Source organism: Xiphophorus maculatus, chromosome 14 (genome assembly GCF_002775205.1).
Source record: "Xiphophorus maculatus strain JP 163 A chromosome 14, X_maculatus-5.0-male, whole genome shotgun sequence".
NCBI lineage: Eukaryota > Metazoa > Chordata > Actinopteri > Cyprinodontiformes > Poeciliidae > Xiphophorus > Xiphophorus maculatus.
Genome location: NC_036456.1, coordinates 24,172,101 through 24,186,583, shown reverse-complemented (window position 1 = coordinate 24,186,583; position 14,483 = coordinate 24,172,101). Strand labels below are relative to the sequence as shown.

General features: G+C 42.3%; 1 protein-coding gene and 1 long non-coding RNA gene across 6 annotated transcripts in view; one reads left to right on the top strand and one right to left on the bottom strand.

The window, feature by feature from the left end:
* Positions 1–12,488, bottom strand: part of LOC111611167 (gastrula zinc finger protein XlCGF57.1-like) — a 33,525-nt gene extending 21,037 nt beyond the window's left edge. The window contains exons 1-2 of one of the 5 annotated variants that reach the window (XM_023346904.1): positions 12,028–12,469; positions 4,100–5,443 (exon numbers count right to left, since the gene is read on the bottom strand). In XM_023346904.1, coding sequence (XP_023202672.1) covers positions 4,100–5,443; positions 12,028–12,322 — 1,639 coding nt within the window. In that variant the 5' untranslated portion in view covers positions 12,323–12,469. Of the gene's footprint in view, positions 1–2,840; positions 3,111–3,916; positions 5,444–12,027 lie in introns of those variants that run through there. The other 4 variants (XM_023346908.1, XM_023346906.1, XM_023346905.1 and 1 more) reach the window with 4 other exon arrangements.
* Positions 12,489–12,801: 313 nt separating this feature from the next.
* Positions 12,802–13,997, top strand: LOC111611224. The gene is made up of 3 exons (XR_002753945.1): positions 12,802–12,859; positions 13,221–13,374; positions 13,453–13,997. It is a non-coding gene; the product is annotated as an uncharacterized LOC111611224 (long non-coding RNA).
* Positions 13,998–14,483: the final 486 nt, after the last annotated feature.

Here is a 14,483-nt window from a genome sequence, read left to right as displayed (position 1 = left end):
GAAAAGCTAAGGCTAGCCCGTGTGCTCTGATTTTATCTTCCCCGCCTTCTTTTTCTTCTTTTTCTTGTTTTATGGCGGTTGGCAAACAACTTACAGGTGCATTACCGCCACCCTCCAGGTTGGAGTAGGGATCACACGCTTATACCTTCCCCATAATACCCGTTCTTCTTAGAAATCTAAAAACACTCTCAAATATTATATCTCCTGATGATTTCTGAAATATTTCTTCTAAATCTAATTTACAATTATTCAACTCATTAACCAACATCTCTCTCTCCCTTACATACTTATTGCATTCTAAAAATACATGCTGTATTGTTTCCATCTCTCCACAATATTTATAACAACCTGTTCTGTGTTTATTAATTAACTTAAGAGTACTATTTAACCTTGTGTGCCCAAATCTGATTCTGGAAATAATATCTTCTTCCCTTCTATTCCTATTACCTTTTCTATACCCCCCAACTCTTTTTTGAATTTTATAATAAAATCTCCCTTTTTCTCCTCTATCCCACTGTTCTTGCCATTTTTCCTTCATGTACTCCTTAACAACACTTTTTATCTCATTCCTACTTATTTTAATATTTAACTCAACAATTTCCTTATTAGAGGCTCTCTTAGCAAAACTATCTGCCAATTCATTTCCTACAACACCGATGTGAGCAGGAATCCAAATTAATTTAATCTGAGATCCTTTCTTCTTAACCCTGAAAATTATCTGAACTATATCCTCTACAATATCTTGCCTAACTTCCGATTTCATTCCTTGTATACTAATTAATGCACTACTAGAATCTGAACAAATTACAAACTTTCCTCTTCCTATTCCCTCTATCCATTCTAAGGCTATTAAAATTGCCATTAATTCGCCTGTATACACTGTTAGTTTATCACTAATTCTTTTATTTTCCATAACATTTAAATCTGGAGCAATAAATGCTATCTCTATTTGATTATTTGACATTTTTGAAGCATCTGTATATACTTGGATATATTTTGAATATTCTTTATTAATATAATTTTCCACTTCATTCTTTTCCATCTCTCTTCCCTTATCCAATAATATTAAGTCAACTTCAGCCTGTTCTAAAACCCATGGTGGGATGGCAGGAGAGACAACTACCGAAATAATTTGAACTTTATAAACTTCCATTTTCCACTTGATACTCTGAACTAATTTCCCCTTCTATTTTCACTCTTAACTTTCCTTCAGTTAAGAAATTTTTAATCCATCTAAACATTTTACCCTTTATACCTGTTAGTTTTAATTTAATCAGCAACCCTTCTTTCCACAACATATCATAAGCCTTTTCCACATCCAAGAACACTGCTATCACACTCTCTTTAGTAACTTGAGCTCGTCTAACTTCATGTTCCAAACATATTGCTGAATCAATCATACTTCTTCCTTTCCTAAATCCAAATTGGTATTCCTTTATCTTCCCCTTGGATTCTAAGAAATATACTAACCTATTATTTACCATTTTCTCCATAACTTTACCTAAACACGACGTTAGGGCTATTGGTCTATAACTTTCAGTTAAACATGGATCTTTCCCAGGTTTGCATATAGGAATAATAATAGCTTCCTTCCAGTTATCAGGCAAAACTATACTATAAACTATACTATACTATAAACTATATAACTATATCAAGTTGTAGTTTTGTAGGTTGTGATTCAGTTTTAAAGTTAAACACTGAATGACTACATATATTTTAGAGGAACACAGTGAAATGTTGTTTTGACCTGAAAATATTAATAATAACAGAATCTTGTGAAAAAAGGTTCATGTTTCCATAGAAAGAAGTGAAAACATGAAAGGTCACTGAAGAGACAAGATGTAAGAAGAAGACATAACTTTAATTAAAGCCACAAAGACAAAGTAATTATTTTGCTTGTATCATCATACATGTACCTGAGCAAAGAGATGTTATTAATCACTCATTTAAAAACATACAAAGAAAATATGTTAGAAATATAAAATAACAGAGGAAAACACTGTGAAGCCTCCCAAAGGAACAAAATGTGTTTAACTGAAGCTCCTCAATGCTAAGAAACAAAAGTCATTTTGCAGCTGTATAAAATACCAATATACTGTTATGAACCTGGTTGTGTAGAGCATGTACAAACACATTTTCACAGCAGAATTTTAACAATGACTTCTGAGGAACAAACATTTGGGAAAATAAAAATCTCTCTGCTGTTAGCTCTCAATCAAAATGTGATTTTGATTGAGATCTCAGTAATCTCAATAATATTTGAGTTTTCTTCCTTTCAAACAAACATCACAGCGTTCAATTTCTGGGCTTCAGACATGTGACTCGGATGCTGCAAGAAATTCTGATGGGGGTCAGGAAAAGACTGTATGGCTGGGTAGGTTATATTTAATTTATTCAGCTTTTTTTCTAGCATGGAAGTCCCACTGAATAAACATATTTTCTGTCCAGGACTCAACACTAAGTTAGCTGCTAACAACATTAGCACTCTGGGGACAACCAAGCTAGGGGGTAAAAAATAATAAAGCTTACCATACATATGAACAGGGCCGTGCAGAGACCTTTGAAGGGGCAGGGGTTCAAAGTTAAAAAGGGGCACATTGAACAAGATCTTAAAACACTGTACAGCAACATAACAACAACCCATAATACCTACATTTCTAAGTTACATCTAGTAAACGCAGCTATGGAAGACATGTAAAAGAATTGTCTTTTTGCCCTCCAGCGTTGTATGCATGCGCAAAATGTCTGTACCTAAACAATAACATGCATGATGTCTGTATTTATACATCATAAGGCAGTGCCTCACCAGCTATGAACCTCACCGCACATCACTGTTTCGCACCCACATGAATCTTCATGTGTTTAAGTAATTGTCTTTTCATCCTGAAACTTTTTCCACAGGTCCCACATGAGAAAGGCTTCTCACCTGTGTGAATACTCATGTGCCGAGTTAAAGTCGTTCTTAGACGGTAATTCGTCCCACAGTTCCCACATGAGAAAGGCTTCTCTCCTGTGTGAATTCTCATGTGCTGAGTTAAAGTCCTTCTGTCACTGTAACTTTTTCCACAGGTTCCACAAGAGAAAGGCTTCTCACCTGTGTGAATTCTCATGATTATTTAAAGTTGTTTTCCAGGTGAAACTTTTTCCACATGTACCACAAGAGAAAGGCTTCTCACCTGTGTGCATTCTCGTGTGCTGAATTAAAGTACTTCTGACACTGTAACTTTTTCCACAGGTTCCACAAGAGAAAGGCTTCTCACCTGTGTGAATTCTCATATGATTATTTAAAGTTGTTTTCAAGGTGAAACTTTTTCCACATGTACCACAAGAGAAAGGCTTCTCACCTGTGTGAATTCTCATGTGAACATTTAAATGAACTTTTTTAGAGAAACTTTTTCCACAGGTTCCACAGGAGAAAGGCTTCTCACCTGTGTGAATTCTCATATGAACATTTAAACTGCCCTTACGGGTGAAACTTTTTCCACAAACCCCACAAGAGAAAGGCTTCTCACCTGTGTGAATTATCATATGAACATTTAAACTGCCCTTACGGGTGAAACTTTTTCCACAAGCCCCACAAGAGAAAGGCTTCTCACCTGTGTGAATTCTCATATGACTATGTAAAGTTGTTTTCAAGGTGAAACTTTTTCCACATGTACCACAAGAGAAAGGCTTCTCACCTGTGTGAATTCTCATGTGCTGAATTAAGGTCCTTCTGCCACTGTAACTTTTTCCACATGTTCCACAAGAGAAGGGTTTCTCACTTGTGTGAATTTTCATATGATTATTTAATTTATCTTTTCGAGAGAAACTTTTTCCACAAGTACCACAAGAAAAAGGCTTCTCACCTGTGTGAATTCTCATATGAACATTTAAAGTGTTTTTATGGGTAAAACATTTTCCACAGGTCCCACAGGAGAAAGGCTTCTCACCTGTGTGAATTCTCATATGAACATTTAAACTGCCCCTATTGGGAAACTTTTTCCACAAGTCCCACAAGAGAATGGCTTCTCACCAGTGTGAATTTTCACATGAACATTTAAATGAACTTTTTTAGAGAAACCTTTTCCACAAGCCCCACAGGAGAAAGGCTTCTCACCTGTGTGAATTCTCATGTGCTGAGTTAACGTCCCTCTATCACTGTAACTCTTTCCACAAGCCCCACAAGAGAAAGGCTTCTCACCAGTGTGAATTTTCACCTGAACTTTTAAATTACTTTTTATAGAGAAACCTTTTCCACAGGTTCCACAGGAGAAAGGCTTCTCACCTCTGTGAATTCTCATGTGAACATCTAAACTGCACTTTTGGGTGAAACTCTTTCCACAAGTCCCACAGCAGAAAGGCTTCTCACCTCTGTGAATTCTCATGTGAACATCTAAACTGCCCTTTTGGGTGAAACTCTTTCCACAAGTCCCACAGCAGAAAGGCTTCTCACCTCTGTGAATTCTCATGTGAACATCTAAACTGCCCTTTTGGGTGAAACTCTTTCCACAAGTCCCACAGCAGAAAGGCTTCTCACCTGTGTGAATTCTCATATGAACATTCAAAGTGTATTTATGGGTAAAACATTTTCCACAGGTCCCACAGGAAAAAGGCTTCTCACCTGTGTGAATTCTCATATGTACATTTAATTGGCCTTTATCGTTGAAACTTTTTCCACAGCTCCCACATGAGAAAGGCTTCTCACCAGTGTGAATTATCATGTGATTATTTAATTGAGCTTTTCGAGAGAAGCTTTTTCCACAGTTCCCACATGTGAAAGGCGTCTCACCTGTGTGAATTCTCATGTGATAAATTAAACCATTTTGTTGTCTGAAACTTTTTCCACAGGTTCCACAGGAGAAAGGCTTCTCACCTGTGTGAATTCTCATGTGCTGAGTTAAATGTCCTTTTTGTGTGAAACGTTTTCCACAGATTGAACAAGTGAAAGGTTTTTCTCCTGTGTGAGTTTTCATGTGTCTCATCAAGTTACGGTTTCCAGAAAATGTTTTATCACAAATTTTACAAGAATATAATTTTTGCTCTGCGTGAGCTTTCTTGTGCTTTTTTTGCTTTTCAGTGTCAGTTCTGCCTTTCTGCTCTTTGATTTTCTCAAATCTCTCCTTTTGTTTCTGTTCTTCCTTTCTCTCTTTTCCTGGGTCTTCAGAATTGCTTCCTTCCTGATCCTGGTTCTCATCCTCAGCAGAGCCATGAGAGATGAGTTGGTTCCTCTGTGGTTCTGTTTCATTGTGGATTCTTTGCACATTAAGAGGATTCACCAAAATGTCATCAGTCTCCTGTTTCAGCACAAGATGCTCTTCATCCTGACTGATGCAGAATTGCTTCTCTTCCTCTTTGGACTCTTGATGTACTGGTTCTTCTATATCTGAAGTGGACTTAGTCTCCTGGTTGCTGAATTCATTGAGAACCTCCTCCTCTTTACACACCCAGCACTGTGAGAGATCTGCACAAAACACAATACAAAAGCTTTTAAATGTGAGTAAAAGAAGGAAGTATTGATTTTAATCACTTAAAGCCTTTTCAAGTGATCCGAAGACTAAAATTACAAATGTATAATTATGAAAATGTACTTAACCACTTTAGTCTTTCTGACTGGAAGGGGTCAAGAAATCAGTCAAAACATACTATGGATCTCCAGGCGAGAAAGCAAGATGGCGATAATTAAACCTAGTGGCTCCAAGACAAAAATAGTTCAAACAGCAGCTTGATTTAGTCCTGTTATAGTTCCTTAGAGTCTTATACACTAAGGAACTACTCTATGCATTTAATGCATAGAGCAGCTTGTTTTCTAATGCACATTAAAAAAGAAACTGAGCAGTTTAAACTCTGTTGATGATTTTGGTTTCATGTCTTCATTCCGATCCTCATTTGCATAAACATCTGTTCTTTATTACTGTAGCAACAAAAATTAAAGTTGTAAGCAACCTCGAATGGCCCATGCGCCTCAACAACGCTCTGGCGTATGTTGCAATGACAAACCCATCGGCGCTTTGCATTCCAATCAATTCTGCAAATCGCCACCAAGCAGAACATTGAGAAAGACTCTGTATTATGTTCAGTCAGGCTCAGTTCAGCTCCATTGATAAAGTTTTGGCAGAAACCAAACCTTCTTGACAGAAGTTAAAGCCAATTCCTGTTTGGTGGAATAGAAGTAATTACCATGAAGTAAAGTCAGGTTTCCAAAACAAGAGAGAAAGGGAGAAAAAAGCAAGTGTCTATTTTTCACACAGTTTTTTCCAAGAGACGTGGGTAGACTGCAGGGTTTCCCCCAGAAAACTTGCTAAGCCCGGTGGGCGGGGCGCCGAGGCGGTCCACCGTGTTTTTGTATAAAAAGATATTAAGTAGACAGTAAAAGTAAAAATATTACTGGGTAATTATATGTTAAGGGAAAACATCCATCCATCCATCCATCCATCCATCCATCTTCTTCCGCTTATCCGAGGTCGGGTCGCGGGGGTAGCAACTTCAGAAGGGAGGCCCAGACTTCCCTCTCCCCAGCCACTTCTTCTAGCTCCTCCGGGGGAATCCCGAGGTGTTCCCAGCCGAGAGACATAGTCCCTCCAGCGTGTCCTGGGTCTTCCCCAGGGCCTCCTCCCGGTGGGACGTGCCCGGAACACCTCACCAGGGAGGCGTCCAGGAGGCATCCTGGCCAGATGCCCGAGCCACCTCAACTGGCTCCTCTCGATGTGAAGGAGCAGCGGCTCTACTCTGACTCCCTCCCGGATGACTGAGCTTCTCACCCTATCTCTAAGGGAGAGCCCAGCCACCCTACGGAGAAAACCCATTTCGGCCGCTTGTATCCGCGATCTCGTTCTTTCGGTCATGACCCAAAGCTCATGACCATAGATGAGGGTGGGAACGTAGATCGACCGGTAAATCGAGAGCTTCGCTTTTTGGCTCAGCTCTCTCTTCACCACGACGGACCGGTACAGCGCCCGCTTGACAGCAGACGCTGCGCCAATCCGCCTGTCGATCTCCCGCTCCCTTCTTCCCTCATTCGTGAACAAGATCCCGAGATACTTGAACTCCTCCACTTGGGGCAGGACACCCCCCCTGACCCGGAGAAGGCACTCTACCCTTTTCCGGCTCAAGACCATGGCCTCGGATTTGGAGGCACTGATACCCATCCCGGCCGCTTCACACTCGGCTGCGAACCGCTCCAGCGAGAGCTGCAGATCACGATCTGATGAAGCCAAAAGGACCACATCGTCTGCAAAAAGCAGAGATGAGATCCTAAGGCCACCAAATCGGATCCCCTCAACACCTTGGCTGCGCCTAGAAATTCTGTCCATGAAAGTAATGAACAGAATCGGTGACAAAGGGCAGCCCTGGCGGAGTCCAACTCTCACCGGAAACGAGCCCGACTTACTGCCGGCAATGCGGACCAGACTCTGACACCGGTCATACAGGGACCTGACAGCCCGTATCAAAGGGCCCGGTACCCCATACTCCCGGAAAACCCCCCACAGGGCTCCCCGAGGGACACAGTCGAACGCCTTCTCCAAGTCCACAAAACACATGTAGACTGGTTGGGCGAACTCCCATGCACCCTCCAGGACCCTGCCGAGGGTGTAGAGCTGGTCCAGTGTTCCACGACCAGGACGAAAACCACACTGCTCTTCCTAGATCCGAGGTTCGACTATCCGACGGACCCTCCTCTCCAGGACCCCTGAATAGACCTTGCCAGGGAGGCTTAAGAGTGTGACCCCTCTATAATTGGAGCACACCCTCCGGTCCCCCTTTTTGAACAGGGGGACCACCACCCCGGTCTGCCAGTCCAGGGGAACTGCCCCCGATGTCAATGCGATATTGCAGAGTCGCGTCAGCCAACACAACCCTACAACATCCAGAGCCTTAAGGAACTCCGGGCGGATCTCATCCACCCCCGGAGCCTTGCCACCGAGGAGCTTCTCAACCACCTCGGCGACCTCGTCCCCAGAGATTGGAGAGCCCAACCCAGAGTCCCCAGGCTCAGCTTCTTCAATAGAAGGCATGTTGGTGGGATTGAGGAGGTCTTCGAAGTACTCTGCCCACCGGCCCACAACGTCCCGAGTAGAAGTCAGCAGCACACCATCCCCACTATAAACAGTGTTGGTGCCGTACTGCTTCTCCCCCCCCCCCCCCCCCCCCCCCCCGAGACGCCGGATGGTGGACCAGAATCGCCTCAAAGCCGTACGGACGTCTTTCTCCATGGCCTCTCCAAACTCCTCCCACGCCCGAGTTTTTGCCTCAGCAACCACCCGAGCCGCATGCCGCTTCGCCTGCCGGTACCCATCAGCTGCTTCCGGAGTCCCACAGGCCAAAAAGGCCCGGTAGGACTCTTTCTTCAGCCTGACGGCATCCCTCACCGAAGGTGTCCACCAACGGGTACGAGGGTTGCCGCCGCGACAGGCACCGACAACCTTGCGGCCACAGCTCCGACCGGCCGCCTCGACAATGGAGGCACGGAACACAGTCCACTCAGACTCCATGTCCCCCACCTCCTCCGGGACGTGTTCAAAGTTTTGCCGGAGATGGGAGTTAAAGTTCCGTCTCACAGGGGATTCCGCCAGACGTTCCCAGCAGACCCTCACAACACGTTTGGGCCTGCCAGGTCTGACCGGCTTTCTCCCCCACCACCGGAGCCAACTCACCACCAGGTAGTGGTCAGTGGACAGCTCCGCACCTCTCCTCACCCGAGTGTCCAAGACATACGGCCGCAGATCCGATGAAACGACGACAAAGTCGATCATCGAACTGCGGCCTAGGGTGTCCTGGTGCCAAGTGCACATATGAACACCCTTATGCCTGAACATGGTGTTCGATATGGACAATCCATGACAAGCACAGAAGTCCAACAACAGAACACCATTCGAGTTCAGATCGGGGGGGCCGTTCCTCCCAACCACGCCCCTCCAGGTCTCACTGTCATTGCCCACGTGAGCGTTGAAGTCCCCCAGTAGAACAAGGGAGTCCCCCGGAGGAGCACTCTCCAGTACCCCCTCTAAGGACTCCAAAAAGGGTGGGTAATCTGAACTGTCGTTCGGCCCGTAAGCACAAACTACAGTCAGGACCCGTCCCCCCACCCGTAGGCGGAGAGAGGCTACCCTCTCGTTCACCGGAGTATACCCCAACGTACAGGCGCCGAGATGGGGAGCAACAAGTATGCCCACTCCTGCCCGACGCCTCTCACCTTGGGCAACTCCAGAGTGGAAGTATGTCCAGCCCCTCTCAAGGAGGCTGGTTCCAGAACCAGAGCCGTGCGTCGAGGTGAGACCGACTATTTCTAGCCGGAACCTCTCGACCTCACACACTAGCTCCGGCTCCTTCCCCACCAGAGAGGTGACATTCCACGTCCCAAGAGCCAGCTTCTGCAACCGAGGATCGGATCGCCAGGGTCCCCTCCCTCTGCCGCCACCCATCCCACACTGCACCCGACCCCTTTGGCCCCTCTCACAGGTGGTGGGCCCATGGGAGGGGGGACCCATGTTTCCTCTTCGGGCTGAGCCTGGCCGGGCTCCATGGGTTAAAGCCCGGCCACCAGACGCTCGCCATCGTGCCCCCCCTCCAGCCCTGGCTCCAGAGTGGGGCCCCGGTGACCCGCGTCCGGGCGAGGGAAGGCCAAGTCCAATGTTTTTATCCGTCATTGGGGTCTTCGGGCTCCGCTTTGTCTGGTCCCTCACCTAGGACCTGTCTGCCTTGGGTGACCCCACCAGGGGCATGAAGCCCCAGACAGCATAGCTCCTAGGATCATTGGAGCACTCAAACCCCTCCACCACGATAAGGTGGCAGCCCAAGGAGAGGTTGTATTGTATTTAACATATTTCAGGTAAGAAGTGAACATGTAATGAAATAGATCCTGTCCTAGAATTTTATGTAATTGAACATTACAGGTAACAAATACATTTTATGAAATTTTTAAATTACTGATTTTCAGTTATTGAAGAAAACATCATTCAATATTAAAATAATTTAAAATATTGAATATGACTTAAATTTTTAATAGAGGATAGTGTGCCTCCTGTAATAGTATGAATTACCACTGTTTTTGTATCAGTTGGTCACAAGGCATTTATTTACAGGAGTGTTTGGTTCAGAAATGGACGGTCCCTATGTGAACCCCTGAGCGTTGAGGAGGGAGCGGTAGAGAACAGCTGGCCGGAATCAGCGTTCATAAATCGGATCAACCTTGAGCTAAACGCCCCTAACTCCGCGGAGCGCGGATATCAAATATCCAACTTGAAAACAACTTCACTGCGGTCGGTAACACAATGAAGATGCTGGAATAAAGTTTGTTTTGGTCTGTCGCTATACAAGATGGCGCCAAGCGACGTAAACGTCACACGCAGTGACGTCAGTTCCAATGCTCTATTAGAAAACTGCAATTATAACTGATTGTTTTTAGGTTGGCCAATTAAACTACTCCCCCTCTCCCAGATTAAATCTAACACAGAAGCTGTTAGAGATGCTGATGTTTTAAGCAGCAAGAGGTGCCCTAAGTCAGATTCTGCTCCAGGCCTCGTACAGCCTTGGACCGGCCCTGCATGAGGAGTTGAATCCGCTGCACTGCGCAGAAATGCGCAACAAACGGGAGATTTAATTAAAGGCTGCTAATTTGGCTCTGGTATCTCTGCCATTTGTGTCTGTTGAGTTTTTAGTATGCATCACAGAAATTGTTCTGGCTGCTCAAGTTTGTGGGACGAGTTTTTCGGATCTTCCTGCGGCCGCGCACATTAACTCTGGCTGACTAAGCACAAAGCATTTGATATAGTTTGATGCAATAAGTAACTGGAAAAATTATACTAAAAATAATAAAATAATTAGGGTTGTTGTAAACAAATATTTTAGTAATTGAGTAATCTATTGATTATTCTTATGATTAATAGAGTAATCAGATTTAAAAAATGATAAAATAAAATATAGGTAAATCTGGCATAACACCAGTGTTACTATCATATATTAATATCAGTCCAATGTTTCATTTTTGAGCTTCCCTAACAATTACTTTTTTGTAGTTTAGAAAATTAACCTGTAACAATAATGTCTCACTTTCTAAGTTAACCTGAAGAAAAGTTATACAAAGATCTGAAATTATATTAGCTACTGTACTAACCTTCATTATGCTGCACTACAAGCGTATTATCTCCTGGACATGAAATATCATGTTTATGCAATATAATGATTACGTTCATACAATATAATTATTACGTTCATACAATAGATAATCATGTTCGTACAACTATCACCATGATAAGAATACTATTTTGTAATAAATACATTTTTTTGCACCATTGAGTTAAGAATATATAAACACGTCTCTTTAAATGTATATATCAGAAATTTTAAATTGACATTTGTGACTGTATCCAAAAAAGACCAGGGACATCCATCCATCCATCCATCCATTTTCTAACACCCCTGTCCCTAGTGGGGTTGGGAGGTGCTGGTGCGCGGGGTCACCCTGGACAGGTCGCCAGTCTGTCGCAGGGCGACACAGAGACAGTGCAATAATATTAGCCTGCATTATCTTTTCCTCTCAGGTTAGGGCGCTGCCTTGCTGCGCAAGCATTAGCTTTTTCCCTAAAATAAGATTTTAGATATTTTTCTTAATTATTATCCATGTTTAGGACACTGAATGTAGGAAGTCCATGTAAGACAACATTCTAATGATAGCCCACATGCTACTGGCAGCATTTAGGTTTACATTAGCATTTTGGCTCATTTTAGATTATACACTAATTTTAACAAACTGAATGGTGCAAGTCCATGTTAGTCAACATGCTTGTGACTCTCCACCGGCTACTGATTACTATTTAGCTAAGCTTAGCATTGATGCTAATTGTTAGCATTGAATAGCATTGCTGGGTCCAAACTAACGGGCCCACTTTGGCAGGCCCCGGTTAAATTTCTTCAGGAATTTTCTACTTCTACTTAATATTTACAATTTGAGCGGATTCTTTAAATAGGTTACCGAACACAACGATTATTTATCTGTCTAAAAACTCTCTTTAAGCTGATTAATCAGTAAAACATGAAAGTGTTTCGTACCAATCCGGTGTAAGATGATCTGCGGTATCCGGGTAAAATCCATCAGTCTGCGCTGATCCTCCATCTCTTCCTCCATCTTAACGTTGATTTCTTTCCACTCTGTGAATGTTTCTCCAGCAGGAGTTACCTGCTCGTTGATAAACTCTCTCTGAGGCGGAACTGAAGACATTTTCACTGAAAACACGGAAATATTTAGCTTAAACTCAAACTCTTCTTCAAACCACCGTCTAACAAGAGAAGGACCTCGCTGCAGCAAACAGAATGGGGCGGGGACGGACCTTTCCGTCAGTCCCATACCTTATTTGGAAATGGGACTATTGCATTCCGGAAATGAAGGGGGCGCTATTTTCATAATCACTAGTATAAATACCTTAAGACGCGGAGTTAAGAGGAACAGAAGAAGAAAGAAAGAAGTTTGAGAGGTTTTTCCACTGGTGTTCGGCACACGATCAACAATGCAAAACTCACAAAGTCAACAAAAGGTATTTTTACCTTCTTAAATTTTTTCACATAGTAAATCAATACACTTTTCTAGATTAGGTTGAAAATACAATTAACAGCTGTAAACTAGTGAAATTCGTAATTCATACAGGGGAAGGCTAACTTTAGCATGTAGCATAGCTAATTATTATCCCGCTGGGCACCATTAGATAAAAATAGAAAAGTAGATAACATGTATAATTGAGAAATGTATTTTATGCTCAAACTGTTTTTTATTTTCATTATACAGATCCACGTATCTATTTGCAACATGAACATAAATATTTCTGTCCCCTTTGCTCATACAAGCTACAGAACCATTTAGCACAAACTGCTATGGTTCAACATAACGGTATGTATAACTACACTTGAAAAATATAAAATATTTTTTACATACCAGTTTTCTAGTGTTTCTCTTTTATTTTTAAAGGTTGATCTTTTTTAAATATGTTTTGTACACCAATGTTAAATTTCTGGAAAGTCTAATATATTTTATAAACTAACAGCTGCCATTATAGTTGGGTGTAGTACCCAGATGTGATACTCTAACGACGAGTAGCACTACTTCAATATAGTTTTAGTAAGTAACTGCAATAAACTACACTAGTAAGAGTAACAACGTATTTGGTGAAATGGCTATTATTAACTACTGTTTTACTGATCATAATGTGCAATGTGATTTTTTATTTTGTTTGTTTTTTTGTTTTTTTCAGATGCCTCTGAATGTTCTTGAAGCTGTTCTCCAGGAGGTGATACCAGCACAGGGAGACTCAGCTTACCTCACCTTGGCATTGACCTGCAAGTGCTTTGAAGCCGTTGTGTCTGAGCCAGTTTTCAGGAAGAAGACTCACTTTGCTTGGCTGGATGGTAAGGACCTTTGACTTTTTTCACCTAAAACATGTGAAATTAGATTTCAACTACATGAAATCGATTTTTCATTAACAGGTGAGATCAACTGGGGCAAATTTTCAAAAAACATTCAAGGCAGAAAACCGGATTCCTTTTGCGGTTGTAACGTGTTTTTCCTGCAACCGGTAATATAAAGACTGTGGGCTTCACCGGCAACGGAAGACGAGGAGAGTACCCTGGTTACTACTGTGATGGCCGACCTGGACACTGCACTGACTGTCAATACTGAATGCAAGGAGAATATTAGTTGCTTTCCACAGTCTTTCACACATTTCAGTTGTCACACATTGTTCGTTTTTTTTGTGACATGCCATTTTAAATCATTTCTGCTAAATAATATTTGCCTTTTGACTTGTGCAGTCATCCTTTTTAATAATGTGTTCTTTCAATATTATTTACATTTTTGAATGTTCCTTTTGTTGTAGCTCAGTTGATTTACATTATTTAGTTTTCACAGAAATGGTGCCGTTTCCACACAAAGTTACATTGTGGCTGTAATTTGTTGGAGAGAGTAGAACCAATAAAGTAGTTGTAAATATATTGGAACAGCGTTGTTTAGCAATAGGATAACCTTGTTTTAAAAATTTTAAATGCAAGCAAAGCTAATAACTTGCAATATTTTATATGTGTAAATACAATGTTTCCTATACATTTTGAACAATGACTGGAATCAATACAAATTTTTTTACAAACCTGACATACAGCCAAGTTGTTTATGTTTTAACAGTCAGAATCAACTTGGGGTTTTTTTGTAATAAAGCAAGCACATACAGAAACATATTGTTCAGATACAAACAAGATTAAACGAGCAGAGCGAAGGTGTAGTCGGGGTGGAGGTGATGGAAGCTCAGATGAGGAGCAGTTGCACACATCAAGCCGGACTTTATGAAGGGTGGAGGAGATGAGCCCGGCGCCGTTAGGCTGGGATGGAGACACATGATCAGGTGATTAGCTGAGCAGGTGAGATGAAGACAGTTATAGTTAGAATTTACACACTGGTTTAATTTATGTAACCAGTGACTTTATTCAAAAAGGTTTTCATATAGAAAAAAGATCATTCTCTCTGG